General features: G+C 37.0%; 1 protein-coding gene across 1 annotated transcript in view; it reads right to left on the bottom strand.

Annotated features, from left to right (window-relative positions):
- DMBT1 (deleted in malignant brain tumors 1) overlaps positions 1 to 15,808 on the bottom strand; it is a 69,153-nt gene extending 53,345 nt beyond the window's left edge. Inside the window, exons 1-6 of the mRNA XM_044660196.1 lie at positions 15,793 to 15,808; positions 12,621 to 12,938; positions 10,185 to 10,211; positions 8,526 to 8,579; positions 7,192 to 7,213; positions 2,611 to 2,936 (exon numbers count right to left, since the gene is read on the bottom strand). Of these exons, the coding sequence (XP_044516131.1) occupies positions 2,611 to 2,936; positions 7,192 to 7,213; positions 8,526 to 8,579; positions 10,185 to 10,211; positions 12,621 to 12,938; positions 15,793 to 15,808 (763 nt within the window). The remainder of the gene's footprint in view (positions 1 to 2,610; positions 2,937 to 7,191; positions 7,214 to 8,525; positions 8,580 to 10,184; positions 10,212 to 12,620; positions 12,939 to 15,792) is intronic.
- Between the last annotated feature and the right edge of the window lie 11,648 nt (positions 15,809 to 27,456).

Below are 27,456 nucleotides of genomic sequence, written 5' to 3'. Positions count from 1 at the left end.
TTTCTTTCCATTCATATTTCTCTTGGTTGTCTTTTCCTTCCTTCCTTTCTTCCCTAACTTCATTCATTTGTTTTAGCTCCCCTTATTTCATCATTTCCTTTCCTCTCTCCTTTCCTCTTTCTTTCCTTTTTCTTTATCCATTCTTCTTTTACCTCCTTCTCTCTTTTCTCCCATTCCAATAACTCTCTTTTGTAGGCACAGATGTATATTTTAAAACTTATAGTCAAAGATATCAAGACACTGAGAAGAAACATCATCTCATTATAGTAATAATCAAACAAGTTTTTTCTTATATAAAAAGTTATGATGTTGAATAAGAAAGAAATCAGACTCACTTATGTTTGGTGGACTTGATGTACTGGCTTCAATAAGAGAGAAAAGAACAAACAATGACATGTTTTAGAGACAAGTTCTAGATGAGAACAAAAAGTTAATACTCCCAACCCACTAAGGAATAAGAGATATACATAGAACAAATTCACACAATCATAGCATTGGAGATCTGAAAGAACTCTAACAGCCACCTAAAAAACCACATACATGAAAGGAATCCCAACCACAACAAACTTAGCTCAGGGCTGTCCAATCTCTTTTTGAAATACTTAATTTTTCACTTTTCTGTTTACCTTTTTTAATACCTCTCTGGGGTGTTAGGTTTGGTCATCAAATTTTCTTTTCAGATCTTTTTTCTTTTTAGTTAGGAATACCTGGAAGTCTTCTATTTCATTAAATATAACTTTTTCCCCTGAAGGATTATGCTCAGTTTCACTGAGTTTATGATTCTTGGTTGTAATGTAGCCTTCTCTGGAGCTTGAGGTAGGTCTGGCTGTCTTTAGGTTCTTCAGTGTGCACTTCCAGCATGTGAACCAGCTGGCTTCTTGCAGGTTGGCTCAGAGCAGTTTTTTCCAACTGAATTCTGCTCCCTCTATTTTTGGTTTCTCTGTGGTCTCCTATGTTGGGCTTCTCTTGACTCTGCCCTTTCATTCCCTCTGGCCATGTGCAAGTGGGGAGGGCTGCCATTGAAATGCTCCCTCTTTTGCCAGTTGCTTCAGACAGCACAAGGCTGCTCCAGGCTCTGAAGTTACCTTCCCTAAGAACCTCAGTGCGGTTAGTCTTGGTCTCTTCCTTGTCTGCTATCTCTTGCCTCAGTAGTGTTGTGCTGGTGTGGGCTCTGTAAACTCCCTCCAATGCAGCATTCGCTGGTCTACTCTCCTCTCTGAGCCCAGTGAGACATGTCCCTCCTGCTTTCCTTTGTCTAGAAGCACTTTATTTTCTATTTTTGTGTGTTTGGAGAGTTTGAGTGATCTGAGCATCCATTACCCCATCCTCTTATGTTCTGATCATGCATCTCTCCTCAGTCTCTAGTCCAATAAGGCCAAATGAGGGGTCAAGAACTAGAGCTAAGGGCATTTTATGGGAAAAGCAAGAAACTCGTTTTCAGATCCCAGCTCTTTACCCCTTACCAGTAAGATGATCTTTGGCTTATCCCTTAACATATCTGGGAATCAATTTATTTCCTCATCTATAATAGGTATAATAAGTTGGGTTAGGTATTCTTGCATGTTCCTTCTAGCTCTAGTCTTCCTTGATTCTAGATCAAGAAACTGAGTATCATCAATAAAGTGTTAATGTGGTTTGTTTGTTTTTTTGTCTGAGCAATTTGGTCATTATGTTTGATAATTGTGCCACCAGGGGAAAGGACCATAACTGATGCTTTTAACCTAAAGTGGAGGAAAGGTCTTTTCCAAAGAGAGCTATCTAAAACAGGATGCACCCATAATCTACCAAACAAAGGTTTTTCATGTCCACAGGGCTTTCCCTTGATCAGATTTAAAGGAATATTCCCTTCCTTGAGAAAAAAGAAATTGGATTCATAACTTTTGTAGGGAAACCTGGCACCTTTGATTCTTTTGTAATTTTCAAGTAATTACAAAGGGATATATGTGATAGGATGATAAGATAATCGATTTATAGCGAAAAGATATATTAAAAGTAATCTAGGGGGCAGCTGGGTAGCTCAGTGGAGTGAGAGTCAGGCCTAGAGACAGGAGGTCCTAGATTCAAACCCGGTCTCAGCCACTTCCCAGCTGTGTGACCCTGGGCAAGTCACTTGACCCCCATTGCCCACCCTAACCACTCTTCCACCTATGAGACAATACACCGAAGTACAAGGGTTTTAAAAAAAAGTTATCTAGTCTGCCTTTTCCCTTGACCTAAAAGGAAACAGATCTAGAACAATTATGTAACTTGCAAAGGTCACATAAATGAGACAGGGTAAAAGTTTTAAGCTAATTCTCTGTCTCCAAATCTGGAGCTCTCTGCCCAACTCTACCCTTTCTCTGAGCAATCTTTATCTTGAACAACATGTTATTACGAATAGTGAGGGAAAGGGGAATAAGCTGCTTTTGGTAATATAACCCTAGTTCTCTCCTGAAGTCTAGGACTCACTGATTCTTGGTACTCTGACTCTGGTGAACTTGTGGGCATTTCTGAGCAGGGAAACAACTCTCAACCATCTCAGGAGAAGAAGAATCTCAGGCAGGAAGAAATTATTGCCCTGACAGGATTCACTCTAGAAAAAGAGAAATAAATGTTTCCCAGAGACAATACCTGAGCAGATGACACCCGCATCTTCACTATGCTGACAGTTGTGTGAGAGCCACCCATTGTGGGGGCAGTACCAGAGGGAGGATTCATATCCAGAGCATCTCACATCATCTAGGACAATTCTGCCAGTGCCCTGACCAAATCGAGCATTCCCTGGAGCCGAAACTGCTTGTCCACAGTCCAGCTGTCTGCAGACAACGTTGGCATCATTCAGATCCCAACTATCATCACAGACGGTGCCCCAGGATCCTTGGTACAACACTTCAACTCGACCTTGGCATCTGTCCCCTCCATTCACCAGTGTCAAGGACAGAACAGAATCTGTTGCAAGGGAAGAAGAAAAACATTTCCATTTCAGTGCCCTTCCTCAGGAATGAAGTCTAAGAATCCTTAGGGACCTTTCCAAACCTCAGAAGGAGCTGGCATTATCAAGTTGGGAAATTTGCTTTAGTCACGGCTCAATGCCCATCATACCCAAATCAGAGTAGTTAAACCACTCAAATAAAATTTTCAGTCTCTCTGTGGCATCTATTGATGCCATTAAGTATTTTTTTTCTGTGGTTAGAGAAGCAGCAGGCTATTAATAAACCAAACTTTATTTTAGGTATGAATTTGAGACGCTGATTCTGATTTTGATTTTCGACACTCTGATGTACTACTCTGCTGACAGAATATTTTAGTGGCAACAATATAATCTCCACCACACACATAGAACGTAAAGAATGGTTAGATCCTTTTAGTCTTTCCACATCAAATTATGGAAATGACTAGAAACTTTTATAAACATAATATATAAACTTATATACATCTATGCTTACATTGAGAGAATGAAATGGGTAAAGCAAGGGAAGTAGAAAAGTAAGGAAAGAACAAATAAGTAAAGAAAAAGAATGAATAGGGAAGAATGAAAGGAAGAAGAAAATACAGAGGGAAAAAATTCCTATATAAAAAGATGAGAAAAAATTCTTTGGAAATATACTTAACATCTGGAAGTTGATCCTGTTTCTCCTACATAAATCAGTATTGAATTGTTCACATCCAAAATACCTGTGTTTAGTTTCAAGCTAAATGGCATTTACTTGCTCTAGGAAAAATGAGTATTTGGAAAGTAGGAATATTACATAAAAATTATTGATTCCATACTCAATCTCTTTGGCCAGGATCATCTTTCTAAGATTGTTCGAACTCTATCATGTGTTCCATTGGTTCTGATTCCCAGCACAGTTGCTATTTATGAGGAATTGGAAAAAAAGCAGTAATTGATAAATGTCCTAGAGGTCACTTTCTGGACCCAAAAAGTATGAATGATGAAGTAGGTGGCATCTTGGGCTATGTGAATAATGCTATAGTCAAGATTTTGAGGTCCACATACATCTCCTACATTCTCCTATGAATGTCTAAACTTGCACATATGGCTTTGAGGCAGTTCTTTAGATGACCCCTCCATTGCCAGAGAAAAAAATGAATCTGGTGCTTATGAACCAGCCTCTTGACTCTGCTCTTTCCCCAAGGTTAATTTTTCAATAAATCAAGAGTGAGAATAATCTTGTAAGAAATTCAGAGTCTTCCTGACTTCAAGTCTACTAGTCTATTTAGTTGGCTACCTGATGATGATATGTTACCTGAAGGGGAAAAATAAGCAAACAGGGTGTTCCAAAAGTCTTAGTGTTAGCCTATTAAGCAATTAAGATTTAAAACTGCACTAAGAGTTTTGGGACACACTGTGTTCATTTGGAGTTTTGGAGGTCCAGCCCCTCACAAATCAGGGCATCTGATCTAAAGAGAATTGATTTTGACTCAATATTTCCCATTGGATTAACTGCACATTGACTCTCATTCACACCTCTAAATATGATTAAAGCACAGTGAAAATGGCATCCATGTTCTCTTCTTTGCCCACCCTGATGCTCCTAAAAAAAGGCTCAGTACTCTCACTGTTGATTCAATGAATAAAAATCACCTCAGCTTAGATGGTCAGCCATAGAGCTTCTATATTTTTTTCTTGATGAAACAATAGATGTGAAACCCTGCATTTTAGAAATTCTACATTCGAAAGCTATCAGTCCTGCACATGGAGTTTAACCATAGAAAGTCTTTCAGATGGGAGATGATAGTACATAGGCAGTTATGAAGTAAAAGGGTCAAACTAGCTGATCATTGAACTTGAAACCAAATTGGACACCCCCTTGTGTATTTTCATGAACTGTTCTTTCTGACTGTGTGCTCCCTCTTCTTGTGTCTCTGCCTTTCAGAATATTTGACTTCTATCAAGGGTCCTCCCAAGTGCTCTATCTATCTTGAAGTCTTTCCTCATCCATGAGCCCTTTAATTCTCAGTGCCTCCATTTATCTTATATTATTCTTATGTGCATACATCATGATCTGACCCAGTTTTATATGCATATCAGCAGTAACTAGTATATGTCTTGAATGTTTTATGTATATAACAAATATATGAGGGAAAAAATGAATTGAACTGATCCACATTGAAATTTAAAGATGCTCATATCTCTCAATCAACCCTTTTTTCTGTCTAAATTTGTAAGATATCCACAAAAAAGGAAATGGTAAGATAAGAAGCATTACCTGTTGATGTGTGCAAAGATGATGGAGTGGTTGGATATGTTGTTCCTAGAAGAGAAAAATTCTAGTTAAATCTCATCTCAAAATTAAATCCTATTCCCTCAACTTGACTTCTCTTTTTCTTACTAACTACCACAAATATGGATTTGGAAGCACTTCCTTAGATGGTCTTTAAGGAAAGCATCATGTGATCATATTCTCTGGGGCTATTTATTTTCAAAATGAGATGATTGGACAAGATGCAAATAAACTTGAAATGAAGACAAAAATAAGGTCAGAATAGAACAGTAGAAAGGGTACCAGAACCCAAAGAGCTAAGAGCCATCCCATCTATATCAGATATTCAACCCCTTTGTTGCATCCAGGGATGTCATATTCTTTCTATGTTACAGTGGTTCCCAAACTTTTTTGGCCTACCACCCCCTTTCCAGAAAAAATTCCAGCCTCCTGGAAATTAATTTTTTAAATTTTAATAGCAATTAATAGGAAAGATAAATGCACCTGTGGCCATCACCACTTCCCTGGATCACTGCAGCACCCACCAGGGGGCAGTGGCTCCCACTTTGGGAATCACTGGTAGAAGATCAAAAGATTTTTAGTAAACCAAGTTTAAAATTTCCTGATTTACCCCATATGAGATATTTGAAGAGTTTGGTATTCTTTTGATTTCTAACACATCTAGGTCTTCCTTCCTTTGCCTACAGGGCACTTTGCTTATCTACATGGTAATAACTTCATTTCCATAATATAATCAGGCACTAAACTGATCCTTCCTCATGGTTGTACCTTTCTCAGTCTTTCTACAAAAGTATGGATAGGACCAAAAGGCTGAAAAAAAAAAGATATATGTGCTCAGTCTTCAAAAGATCAGAGAAGAGGATAAAAGGGGAAAAAGAAGAAGGAAGGAATAAAATAAAAGCTAAAGTAAATGAAAAATGAGGAAAGGAAAGAAAGAAATAGGGAGAGAGAAAAGAATGAATGACAGCAGGGGTGAAATAAAATTGGAGAAAAGTAAGAAAGAAATGGGATGAATTTTGTATTCCAAATAATATAGAAAGAGTTTCCTATCTGACAGCTGATTTGAACCATCCTACTTCCCTTACAAAAAATGGCACTGACTTGCTCCCTTCTAGAATGATTCCTCAATATGGTTTCAGAAGGCATCTGACTTCTCTAGAGTCAATGAGAATTGGAAGGTAGGAAAGTCGCTTTGAGGATTTCTAGGACTATATCTCCTTGGCCAGGGTCAGCCATTTCAAGATAGTTCTAACTCATTCTATGACAGATTCTGGAATATAAAAGAAGTGGCTGACACTGAGACATTGAAAAAAGAGACATTTGTGAATATTTCAGCACTCATTTTCTAGATCCCCAAAGCTTCACCTGAAGATAATGAAATATTAAGCCCTGTAACATTTTGTCACATAAAAGAATCTATAGATCCTAATGGATCATCCCTATCCCACCGTTGACATCACAATTCACCCACACATTTGGCAGTGATAATCAGGGTATCCATCTCATTTGCCACATGAGTACAAAAAGTCTTTTGGTAATAGGATTCTCATGTGATAGCCATGTCTATAGAGAAAAATAAGATGCTTGTGAAGCCTCCTATTTGGCTGCCTTCATTTCTCCAAGTTCTATTCCTTGGGTTTTTTATGAAAGGTGAAAATTAGATGGGGTTATTAGGTTCTCATCTAGAGGTCTGTCCCTCAATCTGTTGACCTAGAAATAAGAAACAAATAGCTCAAGAGTTTCTCTTTTGTCAGGAATGATTGTGAGAAAGACTAAGCCTTTGGTTTTAACTCTAAGAGAGAAAGATTGAATTTTTGAATACACGAGCTTCTTTACTTAGAGACAGAAAAGAGGTTTGGTTTTTTTACATTAAATACAGAATAGATTTAGAAAATTGAATATAAAATGTAAAACCAATATTCAAATTTCTTAATATTTTGAATGTATATTTGAATTTGATGGTATTTGAATTTGGTAGCTTCATGTTATATTTGGATGATGTAAAGTTTATGGAAGATGAGTTCTCTGCTTTCCTGAAGATTTCCAGCTAGTTGTGGCAGTGACACAAATAGACAGATGTCCAATTTTTCATGATAAATCCACTAGAGTTACAAAACTGAATTATAAAATGTGAGCTTGCTGAGAACTTAGAAGCCACTGAATGCTCCTATAGTTTCTATAAGACTCCCCTTTAAAAGGAGTCATATGGTCTCTCTTTGAAGATCTCTAGCAAAGTTGAATAGACTACTTTCCACATCAGAAAAGACATTCCCACTGAAACTTAACAACTTGTTTTTAGTTCCTGTGTTTCCATCGGAATATTCTTAGAAACATATGCTATTATCCTAAATAGAAGCCCTAATATTGACTATGTGATGTGTATGTGTGCAGTGGCATATATGTGCACATATAAAACAATATATATATATATATATTTCACAATTTTTAGTACTTGTTGAGGGATTCTTTTCTCAAATTACCGAGAGAAAACTAAGAAAAAATGTGAATTCAAGATGGCTTATTGATTTGTAGATATTTGAGAGTGAACTGTTAATTCAACTTTCTAACCTATCCTGACTCATGGTCATGAGTTAATCAGAGGATCCATGGTGTAAACTGTAACAGCTGTCCATAGCTCTCTGCCTGTATTCTCAGCCAATGCTCACAAAACAAAGGAATCAATACCTTCCTTGTTTGTTTAACAAATAAAAAATTCTTGCAAATCAATAGTACCTCTGTAAGTAGCCAGATCCAAAGAAGTGGATGTGGTAATAGGAAATCTTTCAAATCTAAGTCAATCACAAATAGGAAATAGTTCTAAAGCTTTGCCCCAAATATAGAGACTTAAATGGATTACTTTAGATATTCCTTGGACTTGAACCAAAATTCTCCTTGAACTTGTACCCACATACTGTCCCAGAAGCAAGCTATTCCTTATGCTAAGAATGCAGGTCTGCATCTGCACAATCTGACTTCCATAATGCTAGTCTTCAGGCTTCAGGTCAGCTGCCACCACTCTGATTTCTCTAGGGATCCTTCCCATTCATTAGTTTTTATTTTGTTTTGGGTATATAAAATATAACCCCTCTAGGACCAAAAGAGTAGTTCTTTTATCTTTGTAAATTCCCAGCATCAAGAACAAATTCTTGTATGTAAAGAAGAGCTTAATAAATATACAATGTACAGAATTTAATTGAAATGGATTTTCTCCCTTCTGAGCAAAAAAAAAAAAAAGTGCTACTCTTCTTTTTGGAAATTTCTGTGTTAGTCTCATGCTAATGAATTAATGGAGAGGAGTGGTTATATAAAATGAATTACTTTTTTCCTCGGACACTGTTTCTGTGATCCCAGGAGGTGTGGATTCAATTGTTGCTGCCAAAAGAAAAAAAATTAATTTAGTCTCATGTCTCAATTAGAGGGAACCTCATTAAACCCACCCACAAAATTGTTAATTCTCTTATTAGAATGACAGATATAGCCTTCAAAAGAGTTAGCGAGGTGGCCCACACTAATTAGGTGACCCTAGGCAAGTCACTTTACAGCTCTCAGATTTAGTATCCCTATCTGTAAAATGGGAATATTAGCAACACCTATCTCACATGGTTATTGTGAGCCTCAAATGAGACAATATATAAGATTTTTCTGTAAACTCTTCAAAACAATATAATATGAATGCTAATTTATCATGATGATTATTTGTGAAGGGGCAGCACTTGGTTAAACTCTCTAGAGCCCCCTTTTGCCCTTTGCAAATGAATTGGACTAGATGTACTCTAAAATCTCCTCTACCCCAACATCCTTTGGATACCTCTGAAGAGACAAACAGCCTAGTGAACTAGGAACACGCATTCCTGAACCCAACTTTTGTTGTGCTTTAAAGTTTAAGAATCCTGAGTTAATATTCATCAAATACCTCATGGCTTGCAAATCACTTGGTATGTTTTATCATATACAAGTCTCACTCACTAGTTAAAATGATGCCTGTTTACAGAAGAAATTGAGGAAGAGAGCAAATTTAAGTGGTTTCTTGATTTTCAGTTAGTGGCAGAGCTACTAGAGTTAAAACTCACATTTCCTTAACACTGAGTGCAACATTTCCTCCACTTTTATGTATTTTCTTTAAAATAATGTTATTAGGTCAAGGGTGCAAGTAATACTTACATTTCACTTATAAAGAAACTAAAGCCCGAAAAAATAAATTGGCTCATTATGGGGTTACTCTGCTACAAAAAGTCAGGACTCAAAATCTGCTTTCTGACTCAAAGACTGAACTTCTGAAAGTCTCCTTCCCATGGCTGAGCTATTGATGTTGCATGGGATTGGGTTGAGATCACAGAAGCTATCACTACTATTAGCAACTGCAACCAAATCTAAAGCAAACCACTAGCCTACTGATCATGTTTCGACATCATTTTATTTTTATATTATCCATATTTTTATTGTTATCATTTAAATCACCTATATCATGTATCTATATCTTTCTATGAGCATAATATATTTTTAAATGATCAAAATTGTCCCCTTGAGGCAAAAATGAAAGGAACATATAGAAATTATCAGAGAGGGTGATAATGAAGCAAATTTTAAAATATTATATTGTTTTAAGCCCTATAATAATTTTGTATATTGTATACATATACAATCTCACCAAAATGGTAAAAGGACAGCCTCAAGACTCAAAATAAAATTTTCCTTGTAATATTGACACTCTAAGAGTTGAGAAAATGAATGGTAGAATACAGAGTGTCTGTGAAATGATGCTGCTGTTTCTTCTCTCTCCAACCTTGCCTTGTACTAGTACATGTAGGGGAAAAAAAAGAAAAAGAAAAAACAGGCACTGTGGTAGATCTTCAGCCCTGAAAACTGAGAAGATAAAATAGAATGTTCCTGCCCATCAGTAATGAGGGCCCTATTCATAGATGGTAAGGACACACATTCACTTCCCTAGAAACAAGACTTAAAGAAAATGGAACTTACATTCAGTGGTAGTTTCTATGCTAATTCCTGAGGAGAAAAAAACAAAAATGGTTTAGGAAAGAGATTGAAATACATAAAATTCTGAACCTGGAAACACTTGCAAACTTGGAAGAGAATACATATCTTTCTAAGGATTGGCTGAGAGCAAATAAATCTCTTAGTCAAGGAGTTAACTTTTTTCATGTCTTGAACCCCATTGGTAACCTAGGTAATATGATAGATAAAATCTTGACCCTGGAGTCATGAAGACCTGAATTCAAATATAGGCTCAAATATTTACTGGATGTGTGACTTTGGGCAATTCATTTAAGTTCTGTCTGCCTCAATTTTCTCCTTTGTAAAATAAAGATAATAATAGTTCCTACCTCCTAGGATTGTTGTGAGAATAAAATGAGAGAACATTTGTAAAGCACTTTGTAAGCCTTAAAGTACTGAACATGCTATTATTTTTATCAGAATGTTTTAAATGCACAAAATCACATATTTAGGACTCTAAAGCAAATCAATTATTATTGTTGTTCAGTCATTTTTTTAGTCATGTTCCAGTTTTTGTGACCCTATTTCAGGTTTTCTTGGGAAAGATACTGGAGTGATTTGTCATATCCTTCTCCAACTCATTTTATAGATGAGGAAACTGAGGCAAACAGGGTTCAGTGGCCTACTCAAGGTCACACAGCTAGTAAATCTCTAAGGAGAACTCAGGAAGATGAACTTTCCTGACTCCAAACTTGGGACTCTATCCACTCTTTACTACTTTTCAGTACAAAGTACAGATACCAAAGGGCTTAAAACAAACCAACAAAAAAAACTCAGTTTCCAGATTTAAAATCCCTGTCTATGGGACTAAGCTTTCCGTAAGTGAGTTTACACCCAAAGGACACAATAAAAGTTTATCAGTGGCTGAAACAATAAAAGGATCATTAAACACACACTTCATAGGTCACAGAAACAAAATATAATGAAATTTCAAAACTTACAAGCTAGGCTAAGCTATTTGCATGTAAAACATTGATTGAAACAATCCTTTGTCTTTACATGACTTTCTAAAAATCAAAATTAAACCTGTAAAATCAAAATTGAGAAAGAACGTGGAACAATAGAGGGTGAGATGCCCTTTCAGTCAGGAAGACCTGGTTCAAGTCCCACCTCTGCCACATAATAGCTGTGTGACCTTGAACAAGTAACACCTTACCTGTGCCCTGGGCAACCCTCCAAGACTATAATTTGCAGACCATAAATTGGCTTGTCTTGTTAGAGCTAGAATCTTCTGCACATTCTCTTTTGCAATGAAATCACATCAAAATTAAACAGGAAAAGGAATTTTTTTCTTAGCTTTTTAGCAGGCATTTTCAAAATTAAAAGTACCAAAAGTAAAGCCCAATAAAAAATGAGTACTGCCACCAAAAAATATGCCAGCGTATTAGTCTTGCAATCACGAGGAAAAGGAGGAGGTATTGGGCCTTGCTTTGGACGTGACTTCAAGCTCTTGGCATGTTCTGAGTTCATCAGCTGGAATTCACTTCAAGGGTTATGGAGCACTCAGTATTCCTGCAGGCAGCAGCAGGAAAGAAAACTATTATATTCAGTGAGGAAGTGATGATGCTGGTTAACAAAATCAGACTTCTCAGGCTTTGTATGAAAATCTGAAAATCTGGAGTGGTTACTTAACATTTTTGCATTTTTCATGCAGGAAACACCTAGTAATAAAACATCAGACTCACCTTTAAGTGGGGCATTTTTATTATTAAAAATATATCATTGTTGTTCGATCACTTTTGGACATGTCCAACTTGTTGTGACCCCATTTGGGGTTTTCTTGGCAAAGATACTGGAGTGTTTTGCCACATCCTTCTCCAGCTCATTTTACAGATGAGGAAACTGAGGTCAACAAAGTTAAGTGACTTAGCCTGGCTGACACAGCTAGTAAGTGTCTCAGGTTAGATTTGAACTTGAGAAGATGAGTTCCTGACTCCAGTCCCGCATTCTATCTACAACACCACCAAAATAGTAGAAGAAGTCAATTTACTGAGGGGTCGTTCAGTGTAAAGAGGACACTAGATCACATTGGGCTAATTTTATCACCAAATGGAACCTTAGATATGTAATATGTAATGAGGTTTTGTAAACCTCAAAGGGCTATATAAATTCGAACTATTATTATTTGAAAATGAAGAAACCAAGACCTAGAAAAACTACTGTCCTTCCATGTTGTAAGAGAATTTTCTTAATCATAAAATACCTGAGAAGAAAATATTTCATCATTACTTCTCATTTTTTCCTACCACATTTATAATCTATAAAAAGAATATGAAGTATGAACCTAAGAATAAAATATAAAGAGGAACCTCTCAGTGAAGTCCAAGAATTTCACTGAATCAGCCCCTTCAGGAATTTTGCCAATGAAAAGAGAAGAAACTCTTTGCAGAAATACAATACCTGAGAGAGAGCAAATAACTCCAGCATCTTCACTGTGGCCACAGTTGTGGTTATAGAACCCCCGGTGAGGGCAAGTGGACAGGTAGGATTCTGTCCCAGAGCAATTCAAATCATCCAGAAGAATGTTTCCTGAGCCTTGGCCAAAAGAGGCACCTCCTAGGGCTGACACTGCGCGGCCACAGTTCAGCTGCCTGCAGACGACGTCAGCATCGTTTGTGTCCCAGCCGTCATCACAAACAGTACCCCAGTATCCTTGGTAAAGAACCTCAACTCGACCCTCACACCTGTTCTTTCCATTCACTAGTATCAGAGGCAAACCTGCATTGGACACAGATGGGAAGGAAACCGACTCAGCTTCAATTTGTTTCGGTTGAATTTTAAGGGGACAACTTATTCCAATGGCCAAACATTTATTAAGGACCTACTGTGTGCCAGGCGTTGTGCTAAGTGTTGGGACAATGAATACTATATTTTCTACGAGAAGTTTCCCCTCCTGTCTGCCTTGAGATAGGAGATGTATTTCATTAGCTATTCTCTGGTACCTTCATTTGTTTTTTCAGTTACTCACTCCTCTTTTAGTGATTTTTTTTTTCATTTATAATGTTGTAGCTATGATATAAACTGTTTTCTTGATTTGGCTTATTTTACTCAGCACCTATTGATATAAATCTTTCAATGGTTTATTGAGTAACGAATAGGGAACTGGCTTTGGAGTCAGGAAGATTTGGGTTCAGATCCTGATTAGGGCATTTATTCATTGTGTGACTGATGCTGGACCAGTCATTCTTCTGTGAACTTTAGTTAGAGATAGCGAGGTAGTGTAGTTTTCTATCCCTAGAGCTTAGCACAGTACCTAGCACATAATAGGTGCTTAATATATATTTGTTGATTTTTTATTACAGAGAGTTGGTCCTAGAATCAGGAAGACGAGTTCAAATCTGGCTCTAGATATATGATCCCCAAAGTCATAATCTTACTGCACAATAGTATTCCATTATATTCATATACCATAGTTTTGCTTCCCCCCCACCAGGCATTTGACAATTAATAGGCAGTCACTTTTTTTCTAGTTCTATGTTGCCACAATGAGATTTGCTGTGACTATTTGGGAACATGAAAATTTGTGCATTTACTTCTTTGTGTTTTATTCCATAAATTTGGATCACTGGTTTAAATGGTATAGAGAATCAGGTCTCTTTTTTGCATCTATTCAAACTGAACTCCTCAAGAATTGGACCATTTCATACCTCCATCAATAGTATATCAAATGTACCAGTCTTCTCCCAATCTCTTCAGCTCTATTACCATGCTGTCATCTTTTCCAATTCCAAGGTGTGTGATGTAATTTCAAAGTGGCATTAATTTTCATTCCTTTTATGATTAGGACTTGGATCATTTCATAGGTTATAATTTTGCTTTTGAAAAGTGCTCATATTCTTTGGCCATTTATTTGGAAAAAGTTTCCTTTATTTAAGCCTGCTAATCATAGGAACATTAAGTCACAGTTCTGGAGCAGGAAAGGACCTTAAAGATCATAGAGTCCAATATTCTCATTTTAAAGATGTGAGGTAAATTGAGGTAAATATTTAGTGTTTAAGTTGAGAATGAAAAAAATAAAGCTCAAGATTTGATGGGGGAAAGCAAAGGATTACCTTTTTAGAGAAAATAATCTCTTCCACTCCTCCTCCAGGTTTACCTCTTGTACAAAATTAGGTGTGCACAAAGTCTAATAAAGCAGAAGTCCACCTTTAATATAAAGTTGTAAATGAATGCAGCATTTTTAAAAGACTTACCAGTTGTATTGAAAGTAGTTTCTGAAACAAACAAATGAAAAGATTATCTTAGTTTACATTAAGAGTTTAGTTTTTTTTGTACCTAAAATTTTTTTAGGACATCATAGTTCTGGAACAGGAAAAAAACTTGTAGATCATAGAGCACAAAACTTCTCTTTTTACATATGAGGTTATTGAGGTAACTAGTGTTTAAGTCAAGAACAAAAAAATTAAAGTTCAAGATTGGTTTGGGGGAAAGCAAAGGATTCTTTTTTTTAGAGAAAATACTCTTCTCTACTACCACTCCAGATTTATCTTTTGTACAAAATTAGACTTCCAAAAAGTCTAATGAAGTGAAAGTCCACATTTACTATATAACCAGTTGTACATGAAAAAACATTTTTAAAAAAAGACTTAACACTTGTGTTTCTGGTAGTTTCTGAAAGGAAACAAAGAAATTAGTTTATATTCAGTTTTTTAGGTACCTAAAATTCTTCCTGAACACATCCATGAGCTTCTTATGAGAAGAGAACTGTCTAAGAACCACATTTTAGGGTTCTCCAGAATCTGAATACAACTCCTATTTTTAATCATTTAAAATATTACCCTTTAAGTCCACCTCCCATTTAAATGTATGTCTTTGTGACTGCTCTATCCACTATATCATGTGGCCTTTCGTATTTCTTTATCATTCATGTCTACCATCATCCTCAGAACTTCTTGTGAGAAGCTGGAAAGACAGTGAAAATGATGCACTTGCAAAAAAACAGCAATTATTGAAATACTGCAGATTAAATAATTGCCCAAGGCAATATGATATAATGGAAATGTTGTAAGCCTTGGAGTCTAAAGTCCTAAGTTTAAATCCCAATTCTATTACTTGCTAGTCTTGTTGTCTCTTCTCTAAAATCAGTTAGGAAACTCTTGAGTCCAAATCTTAGCTTTGAGATTAAGTCACTGATCTTGGATGAATTTCCGAGTTTCTAGATATGTAAAATGGTAATAATAATGCTTCTGTGACCCATATCATAGGGTTTTTGCAAGGGAAATGCTTTATAAACTTTAAGGCCCTTTGTAAATGTGAGGGTTTTGTTCAGCTTTATTCTTCTTAATCTTTTGATTAACATCAAGGTTTCTCATGATTAGAGAGCTAAGTGGTTTGGGAAAAGAGTTGAAGATGGAGCAACCAACAGGTCATGTTAGGTAGCAGAGAATTGAGTGTCAAGTTTATTGAGTATAGGGTTCATGAAGTAGATGGACCATTATAGTGTAGAAAATATGCTGGGCTAAGAGTGAGAAAAATTTGGTCTGAATACTCCCTGCCCTGCTGTTTACTTCCTGGGTAATTCTAGGTAAATTATTTTACCTTTATGGTGAAATTTTAACTCAGTTTAACCCACCTGTAATTGTTCCCATTTTGCTGGTGAGTAAACTGTCTATACATGTAGCATCCCTGAATTTAAGTAACCTGTCTCTAGGCTGTGTTCCTGATCCACAAGGTATCTCTGAAGAAAACAGCAGGAACCAATACTTCTAATATTCCAGCTGTTTAGGGACAGCCTTCCTTAGATGACTCCGTTCTATGCCTGACCCTGACATGACACTCATGACCAGAGACAGAAAGGAAGTATCAGAGGGCACTCTGATATCCTTCCCTCACTACCTCCTGATCTCATTCCCAGGAATAGAAAGGAGAAAAGAAACTATTTCTAATTCAACTCAAGCAATTGTGGTCATTTGGTACATGGTAGAGAAGCTAATACTTCCTCATTTTCTTCATCTGTAGAATGGGAATAATAACAGAATCTACTTCCCAGAGTTGTTGTGGGGATCAAATAAGATAGCATGAGTAATGTTCTTTGTGAACTGAAACACAATATAAATGCTAGTTGGTAAAATATTGGTTTGAGGTGAAGGAGACTTTATACATTTCAGTAAGTAAATTGTATAGCTGGGAAATGTTGTTATTTCTGGAAGGTAAAATGATAGAGAGACATGACTAAGTTAATTTTCCTTCCATTAATTAATTACCCCTTTTCCAAGGACTCTTCAGCAAATGCAGTGCTCCTTCCATGACCTTACTCTTGCCTTTACAGAACCAGCAGGTGTACCTCTGGAGAGAAAGGGCTAGCCAATGAGAGATTACAGGAAGGTCTTTACCCAAGGAGACTCATTCTAATCTTCAAATATAATCAAACTAATGTGCAATTTACCATCTCGTAGCTTTAGGAACAAGTACATACCAAACAAACAAACAGAATGGAGGGATTTAAACAGAATTTAGAGGGACCTACCTGTGGTGAATTCCACTGTACTTGCCCTGAATTCAGTGCTTGATTCAGTCTTTGCCACTCTTACTCCTCAAATGAAAAACAATGAAAGTTAAATGAGATCTATTCCAAACTTTTAATTGATTAGAAAGTACGTACTAAGTGTGAGGTGGCACCTCAGAGTTGTTTTCATTTGCATTTCTCTAATAATTAGAGATTTAGAACACTTTCTCATGTGCTTATCGTTTGATTTCTTTATCTGAAAATTGCCTATTCATGTCCCTTGCCCATTTACCAATTGAGGAATGGCTTGATTTTTTATACAATTGATTTAGCTCCTTGTATATTTGAGTAATTAGACCTCTGTCAGAATTTTTTGTTATAAAGATTTTTTCCCAGTTTGTTGTTTCCCTTCTGATTTTGGTTGCATTGTTTTTGTTTATACAAAAACTTTTTAATTCAGTATCTAAAACTTTTCTAGACATATATTTCACTTTCTTGTGATAAAAGGGCTGAGAGCCATATTGTAGGGTTCTTTAGGATCTGAATTCAACTCCATATGTTTTTCATTATGTGACCTTGAAAGCATAGCCCTCTCACACTAGTACAGTAACTCAGTAAAAACACCAAGGGGATGTTGTGCAGAAAGACTGATCAGTTGTGATGGCGCCCTGATATGAGATGGAAAAAGGACAGGGGAAGCAAAATAAATATAATTAGGTTTTTAATAGTATTCTGACTTTAGAACACTGTCTTTTCCCATCCCCACTCTTCAGACTGAAGCCTCATCTAGGACAAAAAGGAACTTCCTGATTGCTTAATAACATATTTCCCAGGATCTTTTCTAAAGGGCAAAAACAAAAGAGTTCTGAACTGACTGTTTTTCTGAACCAACTGAGTCTGTTTTTCTCAACATATATCAAAAATAAATGCAAGAGGCTTCTGAAAAGAAAAGTCTACCACCGTTAGAAGTAGTTAAAAAGAAAGCTTAGTCTGGAGTCTACATCTCTACCTGGTAGTATTTTTCTGAATGGAATCACCTTTAGAAATAAGTGCAATCTAGATCTGTATCCCGAGGAGATTTTTTTAAAGGCAAAGGACCTATTGGTATAAAAATATTTATTGCAGCTCTTTTAGCGGTGATAAAGAATTGGCATTTGAGATATTGCCCATTAATTGGAGAATGGCTGAACAAGTTGTAGCTATAATTGTGATGGAATACCATTGTGCTCTCAAAAATGGTGATCAGAATGTTGTCAGAAAAATCTGAGATTAATGAACAGATGCAATGTGCAAAGAGCAGAACCAGAAGAACATTATGCACAGTGACAGCAATATTTTTGATGAGCAATTATGAATGACCTAGTTATTCTCACCAATGCAGTGATCCAAGACAACCCCAGAGACTCCTGATGAAAAATGTCATCTGCCCTCTGAGAAAGAATTGATGGAGTCTGAATGCAGACTGCAATATTTTCTTCTCCTCCTCCTCCTCCACTCTGTACCTCAACACTAACCAAAAAACAATTTTTTAAAAAAAGAATCTATATTCCCCTTCTTTGTTCAACTGCTTGAATGTCAATAATAAGTCATAGAGTTCACGTTTCTTTATGTTTATTTATGTCTCAGTTTCTTTAACTGTAAAATGTAGATAACCTACCTCCCAAAGTAGTTGTGAGGATTAAAGGAGACATTATTTGCAAAGAATTTTGCAAACTTTAAAAATCTATATAAATACTAGCTATTGTTGTCATCATCACCATCAGCATTACATGTTGCATTTTCCTAGCAAAATAGAAGTTCTTGAATGCATGATTACTTTTACTTTTGTCTTTGAATTCTAGTACCAGGTGGAGTGACTTGTCCATAAGGAGCACTGAATAAAAAAGCATATTGAATTAAATTGAATTGAACCTTCACCATATTAAAAAGATCCTCTATTATCTGTTCAAATGCCTCATATCTATCTAACACAAAAGCAAAATGACTCAAAAGGATGCCAACACTGGGATCATGGCACAAAAATAATTTATTGTTTTATATAACAGTGCGTCAATGGTTGGAAGTTATTTCTAGAAGAAAAAAATTTAATTTAGTCTCATCTTAGAATTAGATGGTATCTCTCCCCCCACACCCAATATAACTATGGATGTTCTTACTAACACAAAAGTGGCCATCAGAGGAAGGGGAGAATGACAGAGGACCAGAATATTGACTGAAACCCTAGTCAAGGAGAACCACAAAGTAAGGTACTGGGATAGTAATGGATCATGTAGTGAGAAAAGGAAAGAAAACTGGGTGGCACAATAAATTAAGAATGATGAGCCATAAGAACCTGTGTAAGTCATTTAACCTTTGTCTCTCAGTTTTCTCAACTATAAATGGGGATAATAATAACATTCACCTCCTGGGACTTGTGAGGATCAAATGAGATATAATTTGCAAGGCATTTAGCATAATGCCTGACATATAACAGGGAAAATAAATGCTTGTAGCCTTCCTTCATTTTCCTATTCTCATATTCACCCCTTCACACTTAATAGCCAACTTACATCCCATCAAGTTGGTCATTCTTGAACCTCATGCACCTCTCAGGCACTGACCAATTTTTATTTTGTATTATAGCTATCTGGGCACCATATCTTTCCACTACTAGATTATTCATTTCTCATCTAAACTCTCTAGTCACTCCTTTCCCCCTCAGTTTCTTACACAGTGTTCTGCAAACAGCAAGTGTTTACAAGATCAATATTGAATAGAAATAGGAGAGATTTTCACAGCCTCCTAAGGAGTGTCTGCCTTTTGAAGACCAAAACATATCAGATTTGAAAGGAAATACAAATGTGAGTGAGCTTCTACATTTCACAGGTCAAGAGGGCTTTGGAGACAGGTTGCCTGATTGTTTGTGACCCCATCTGGAATATTCTTAGCAAAGACACTGAAGTGGTTTCTTTTTTTCTTCTCCAGTTCATTTTACATATGAGGAACTAAAACAAACAGAGTTGATGACCTTGCTCAAGGTCATCCAACTAGTATGTGTGTGAGGCCATATTTGAACTCAGGAAAATGAGTCTTCCTGACTCCAAGTCTAGTGGTCTAGCCACTGTGTCACCTAGATGCCCCTGTTTTGAGACAGAGGGAAGAAGAAGCAAGCAAAGGTGTGATTTGTGATTTGTATAGAATTTTATGTATCATTTGCTTTGCCTAGATCTGTCTGAAGTTGGCGGGGAGAGTTTGACCCCACAGCATGGTTCTACAGTCCAGTGTTGGCGAGCCTGTTTCTACTCAGAATGTCTATGGTGATTTGTCTACTGTCCGCTGAACACCCTCTCCACCTACTCCTGCAAATGAGCATCACTGAAAAGCCTCGGAAATGCCAGATGTTAGGAGGATGAATTATGTGGAGACAGAAACCTGCCCTAAAACCTTATCTTCACTTATAGGACACTCTTAACCCCATCCTTTCCTAACTATACACAAATATTCACATGTGAACAGAGCCAAATAAGGAGATCTTGGGATCTCAGAGAGGATTTCTACCTTCCCACTCAGCGCCACTTCAGGAATAGATGGCAGCCTCTTATGTCAGGAGAGCCTCCCTCTTGCCCCAAAAGTCTTCCTATCACAATGCCTAAAGTTTCTGCCATTGGAATTAGACTTTTGAGCTCAGGTATTTTCTATATCAGGCCCCTAATTTAAAAAGAGATACTTTAGCTGCAAAGAATTAACTCAGATACACCTAATACAGTAGTTTGGCTGCTTTCCTTGCTAGATAAGTGCTGAGGAAGAGTGAAAGATAAATTTTTTGATAGGATATCTCATCAAAGGTTAGAAAATGTAAAGAGGATGAGACAGTCAATGAAGAATAAGACTGGAGGTGAACATTCCACTGAAATGGTCCAGATAGGCAAGAGGCAGCATTGAGTGATTAGAAAATATTTTGAGGGGTAGGGGCCATAAGGAACAAAGAAACACACAATAAATTGGGGAGGCATAGAGCACCTAACTTGGAAATGGAAATCTTGGTGATAAAGCCCTGCTTAGTCACAGGTTAGCTGTGTGGCTTTGAACAAGTCACTTAACCTCTCTGAGCCTCAGTCTCTTCATCTACAAAATAAGTATAAAAAAATGTTGATCTAACAAATAAGATAGTTGTAACAATTTATGAAATAATGGATAATTTCTTTCTAAACCTTGAAAGCTTTAAAGAAACATCAGAGGAAGAGATATAGCGATCGAGACAAGATCCAAGAATGATGAATGAGTTTCTCACTGGAATAATAATAACGGTGATGATATAATAGTTCACTAGTACTTTATATACATTATCTTACTTGATTCTCACAATAGCCCTATGAAGGAAACACTATTCCTTTTTCCATTTTGCAGATGAGAAAACCAAGGCTCAGAGAATTCGAACATATCAGCGAGGATAACAGCTGATCAGGGCTGGAGATAGATCTTAAACCCAGGTCTTCCCTGACTTGAAGTCCTAAGCTCTAGCCACTGTGCCACTCATCATTCTTAAAGTTAAACATTCTATTCTAAAGATAGGAATTAAGGAAATATTGCTTTTTTCTAAAGATTTGGGAGATAGAAAAAAGTTACACAAATAATCAAGCTCCTCCTTTTCAAAATCGGGAAGAATGTGGGTCATTTCAGAAATCTCCAAATTGCAAATGGAAATGGATTTTCAAAATTATTGAGAGAGCAGAAAGGACACTAGCCTGGGAGCCAGAAGATTCTGGTCCTGTTCCTGTTCTTAGATCACCATAACCCTGGACAAATTACTTCTCTGTGCCTCAACTGTAAAATTCATCTTCAAACGACTAATGCTTATTAAGTACATATAAACTGTCAAACCACATGTATACTCTAATTATACAGCATTTTTAATACAGACATAACTGTAGGCAGAATTCAAGTTACAAATCATTAAGAAACATTAACTTAACAAGAGAATCTGCCTTGCCCATCTTTGTATAATGGAGTTTAAAGTCCATATAAAAGAAAAGGATGGCTAGATTAGTTTGTCTCTATTTTCTTGTGGTCTTTGCTCCATTGTGTCCTACTCTTGGTGACCTCATGTGGGGCTTTCTTAGCAAAGACACTGGAGTTATTTACCATTTCCTTTTCCATCTCATTTTATATATGAGGAAACTGAGGCAAACGGGGTTAAGTGACTTTCCTAGGATCTCACAGCTAGTAAGTGTCTGAGGTCATATTTGAACTCAATTTTCCCTGACTCCAGGCCCAGCGCTCTATCCATTGTGCCAATCTAGCTTCTCCTCTAATGTAATCTTCCAATGACATTTTTATACAAAGCTGGTAGTCCTTGTGGAAAGAATACTTGATCCGGAGGCAAAAAGTCTAGGCTTTATTCTCTTCTCTGTCACTTTCTGTTTGGTCCTCAGTTTTCTCATCTTGAATATGAAGGGACTGAACAAGATGTTCTTTAAAGTCCTTTCTAGTTTGAAATCCAGTGACTTTATGACCCTATGTTACCTGTAGAAGAAAAGTGACTTCTCTAAGGTCATACAGTTAATAAGTGAAAAATTGAAAATATATGATCCATCCAAAATACCACTCAGCCTTTAAAATTGTGATTAAAAAAATTATCTTTAATGGGCATCACTATAGTAGCCAAAAAAGAAAGTCTTATACTACTAAGCGGCACTGGGAGAGCCAAGATTGACCATGAATCCAAGAATGAGGAATCAGGCTAAATTGCTTTTTTCAGTGTTTCTGTTGGTGACAGAGAAGGCTTAGAGCCAAAAGCTCCAGCACTGCTCATGGCCTTAAAATCCCCCAGGTCAATAAATACTTGTCGATTTACTTTGATCTTGGAAAGCAGGAAGTTATGATGTTTGTTCTTTATTATCAAGTAGTTTTGATGGTCTTACAATTTTCAAGATAAGAAAGTTAAATATTCACTTCCTTACACTCAACCTATCCAAGACTACTGACAATTCCAGTAGAGAGCAAGTCCAAGGACAGTGGGGTTTTAAACTCCTTTTCAGAGTTTCATGAGAAAGTTCTAACTATAAGAGAGGAGACTGACTATAGGGGGCAGCTAGGTGGCTCTGTGAATTGAGAGTCAGGCCCAGAGACTAGGAGTCCTGGGTTCCAATATGGCCTCAGACTCTTCCAAGCTGTGTGACCCTGGGCAAGTATTGATTCCAAGATGAAAGGTAAGAGCTTAATTTCTTTTTTGAGAGGTGGGAGAGAGAGAGAGAGAGAGAGAGAGAGAGAGAGAGAGAGAGAGAGAGAGAGAGAGAGAGAGAGAGAGAGAGAGAGAAGATGAGACTGGTCTTTGCTGAATTTGCCCTCTAGAGAAAAACCACTAAAGCAGAGTTAACAAATCACTGGAGCACTGCCTAATGGTGCTGAAGATGTATATGCCATAGGGAGAACGAAAACCAATGACAAAGATGAAAACTCTGCTTTCACCTATCACTCAACCCATCAGCCAGGACACCTGGCTTTTAACTGCACAATAATCTATACAGGAGTCACACACCATTAGTGATGCTCATTATCATTCAGTCTTTATGGGAGCAGGAGGTGGGGGAGATTATTGGCTTTTAGCATCTTAATGGAATTACCAGGTGAAACATAACCTCTAGAACCTCCTATGACCTTTTCTCTCTAGATGAAGATAACCAAGAGTGATTATTGACTTTCATAAAAAACACAGGATTATGAAACACATGAATCTCTCTCTCACACACACACACACACAAAATTTAAAACATTATGCACATTTAATGAGATCTTGACTAAGCATTTGCTCAGGTAGTGGCCCTATGAAAATTGTCTTCGAAAAAAAATCACAGAATTCAGTTTACTACCCAGGTTTGCCTCTGGCTCAGCAGGGATGTAGCCATCTATTCCATCTGATACTCAAGTTTGATTAAGAAGCTAGCTTCAGGCCATCTGGCAAAGGCTGTGGCAGACACAAGGGGAGCTTCCCAATTCCTCTTTCTACTGTCAAACCACTTAGCTATGTGTATACTCCAATTATGAAGCATTTTTAAGGCAGACATAACTGTAGGCAGAATTCAAGTTGCTAGTCTTTAAGAAACATTAAATTAACAAGAGAATCTGTCCTGCCCATTCTCGTATCATGGAGATTACATTGAATCAAACATTCTAGGTCCTTTTCATTTGAGCCACAAATGCAAAAAGTATAAGATGAAACATTATATCTTTCAACCACCTGCTCTATAAGTTTATAACAGCTCTATTGTTTTCAAGACCAATCCTTTGACAATTATTTAATGGGACCAATGGCATCCCAATTAATCTCCTCTGGTTCTATTGCTCTTCTTCTCTATTACTGTTTCTCCAAGGGGGGGGAAAAATCTGTCATCCGATTCATCAAACAAAAACTCGTTCAAAGTCTGCTGTGTGCAAAACTCTTTGTAAATGACCATGACCAAGTTCTACCAGCTGCCTTCATTTGTAGTAAAATTCCTCCTGAAATGAAGAGTCTAGGACCAAAGTCTAAAACATTAAAACTTAACTCAACAAGACTTTGGAAGAATAATACATAATATGATAATTAGTAACAATACCTGCAAATAGAAGTTGGCCACATAACAGCCATAACCTCAGGAACATGGAGTTGCCCATTTTGCTGTCTCCCTGTCAATCTCAATAAAGAAAGACACTTTGAAATTTATATGCTCCCAGGTATGAGGAGGCGGGCTCTCAGGCATAGTCCCTTCTATTGATGCAATAAATCTATTAAAAGGAAGTAAGAGAATTAATTCACACGTAATTTGCTAATCTGTGGGAAAAGAATAGGTGTGTCTGATTGATTGCCCCCTGAAAGCTTTGGCGAGGCTCCCATTGCAGAAGCACTTTGAAATCAATAATATAATTTGCCACTTCCTTCTCTGCCATCCAACATGAAGACTGCTAAGTTTTTCTGGGACATATAGAAACCTACATTTACCAAAGGAATCTATAATCCAAGACGATCCACTCAAAGCAGGATGTGGGCTACTCTGCAAATAGTGAAGAGGAAGCCAAGGGGAAAATAATATCTCAGGGCTCAATTGTCCTAAGGAATATTCCCTTCATGGCTCCATGAATGCCTCCAAATGACCTGGAGGGTGGGTCATGGTGCTACTCCATGAGGTAGTTGGTATAATGGCAAAACGGAAAGGTTGACTATGTACCACATTGTGACCTCAGAACAGTACTTATTTTATATTCAAAACAAAGAGTGAGAAATGTAAACTACTCAAGTATCTTTGCCAAAAGAACTCCAAATGGGGTCACAAAGAATCATAAATGACTGAAACAGCTGAACGACAACAAAATTTATATGTATATTTTATCTAGGTAGGAGAATTACATACTAACCTCCAACCATACCATACTAATGACAAATTAGAGACAGCTAGTTGATTAGTAATAATAATAGCCATCACTTAAAGGTATGCAAAATACAAATGTCTCATTTTATCTTCACAACAATCCTAGGAAGTTGGTACAATTATTTTAATTTTACAGATGAGGAAATTGAGGCAGAGAGACATTAAGTGACTTGGCTAGGGTCACAAACCAATAAATATCTGAAACAAAATTTGTACTCAAGTTTTCCTGATTCTAAGTCAAACACTTTTTCCACTGGACTATCTGTTTCCTTATAAAGACAGAAAATTCAAGCCTGGAGGGTTTCTCTCCCTCCAGCCCCCACCATTTATAGCACTTACTATTGTTCCCTAATTCCTCTTTCTATTTACAAGAGCAAAGACATGTTTCCTGACATTTTTTTTAAACCCTTACCTTCCTTCTTGGAGTCAATGCTGTGTGTTGGCTCCAAGGCAGAAGAGTGGTAAGGGTAGGCAATGGGGGTCAAGTGACTTGCCCAGGGTCACACAGCTGTGAAGTGTCTGAGGTCAGATTTGAACCTAGGACCTCCTGTCCTTAGGCCTGGCTCTCAATTCACTGAGCTACCCAGCTGCCCCTGTTTCCTGATATTTTAATACATTTTTCCTCCATCTTCCCATGGTCATCCTCAGGATTTGTCCCTTTTGGGATTTATCAAGAGAGAATGTGTATGGAAAGAATAGCTCACTATATGGTGGAAAGTATAATAGTGAATATTCTTCATCTCATAAATCACCTAGATACAGGTTTAAAGACTGTGAGTCATACCCCAATAAACGTAGAACACTGAAACTTCCTCATAATTTAGAAAAAAACCTATCCAGACTAACTATTCTTTCCTCATTCCAATCCATCTCTCACAGTTATTCCTAAATCACAGGTCTAACCATTTTACTCCCCTGATCAAAGACTTTTCATAACTTCCTACCTCCTTCCTTCTGCCTGTGTATATGGTGCTCGTATAAGCCATCCCCCATGCTTGGAACAGATTCCCTACTATATCTTAACTTATTAAAAGTCCAGATAAAATTCCATTTCCTCTAAGAATCTTTTCTTGATTTTCTTCAATTTAAAGCAATCCTGTACTGAAATCTCTCATCACCTTCTGCTTGACTTCTTCTATACAGTTACTTCCACCTAATTTGTATCATAATTATATAATTTGAAATTAAAACCCCAATTTTAATACCCATATTCCTCTAGCGCTACTATCTGGCTACAAGTCAAGGTACACTATAATCCTTGAAGAACCTCACTAATTGCAAGTCAATCAAAGGACAGTGGAGAGGTGGTGGGTGAAAACTGCTGCAAGTTATTTTCAATAATGATTTGTGCACAAAATAAAAGGAGCTTAATGTTGCCACCAAGAGATGTAGGATGAGAAAAAGAGGTGGCTCAATCCCAAAGACATAATAGGTGACAACAGATGAATAGCCTATATGCCATCTTCATATTTATGCAATACTCAGAAACCTGAAGTTCCCAGGACATCTGGAACACCCCCGGATAGAATTAAGAGGAGACTGACAAGCATTTCCCAGAATGAGAAGTAGCATGTAGGTTGTAATCTCTTCCTTTGTAGGAAGTGCTAGAGATAATAAATCCACTGATGTATTAAATTGGTAGCTTCTACTATATCAAGTTCCTTAAGAGCAAAAATTATGCTATTTTCTTATTTCTTTCATATGTTCAGTATAACAAATGTTTGTTACTAATTGAGAAACTACTAGAAAATGGGAATAATATTATAGGAGGGGACCACCATCAGTCATATATGATCCCCAGACCTAAGAAATAGACCCTTATACAGAGGGGGTCCAAAGCCAATAGCCAATCCTAAATGGAACTAGGGACAGTACCTTCAAATGACTTAATGTACTATTAAAACATGCTATTTTACAATACACAATATTATGTATATTACAATACACAATATTAATATACAATATACTATTCCCTTCATTTTACAGATAGAGAGACTGAGACTAAAAGAGATGAAGTAATTTATCCAGGGTCACATATAAATGCTTAGCAACAGAACCAGGATTGGAATCAATCTGTGACCATTGTTTAACATACTTCACCCTCTAACCCCATTTTTTTGACTTATGAACTTTTGTGCTCAACTAATCAAGAATTCACTTTTAGAGATAAAGGACTGAAAAGGAAAGAATGGTGCTGTTCTTTGTGGCCAGTTGTCCATTCTTTGGATCACACCCATAGGGAAATCCCTTTTTGGTTCTGAACTTCCTCTACTCCTTTGAAGGCTATAGGAAGTGTCTGAAATGACTAACTTTGATCTGGAGCCCTGGGGAAGCAAACACATGGAAAACAGCTCCAAGGACTTGGGGTCACTTAAATTTTTGAGAATAAGGATCCTAGGGATCCCAG

This window comes from Gracilinanus agilis, chromosome 2 (assembly GCF_016433145.1).
Source record: "Gracilinanus agilis isolate LMUSP501 chromosome 2, AgileGrace, whole genome shotgun sequence".
In the NCBI taxonomy this organism is placed as follows: Eukaryota; Metazoa; Chordata; class Mammalia; order Didelphimorphia; family Didelphidae; genus Gracilinanus; species Gracilinanus agilis.
This window is presented reverse-complemented; position numbering and strand designations above follow the sequence as displayed.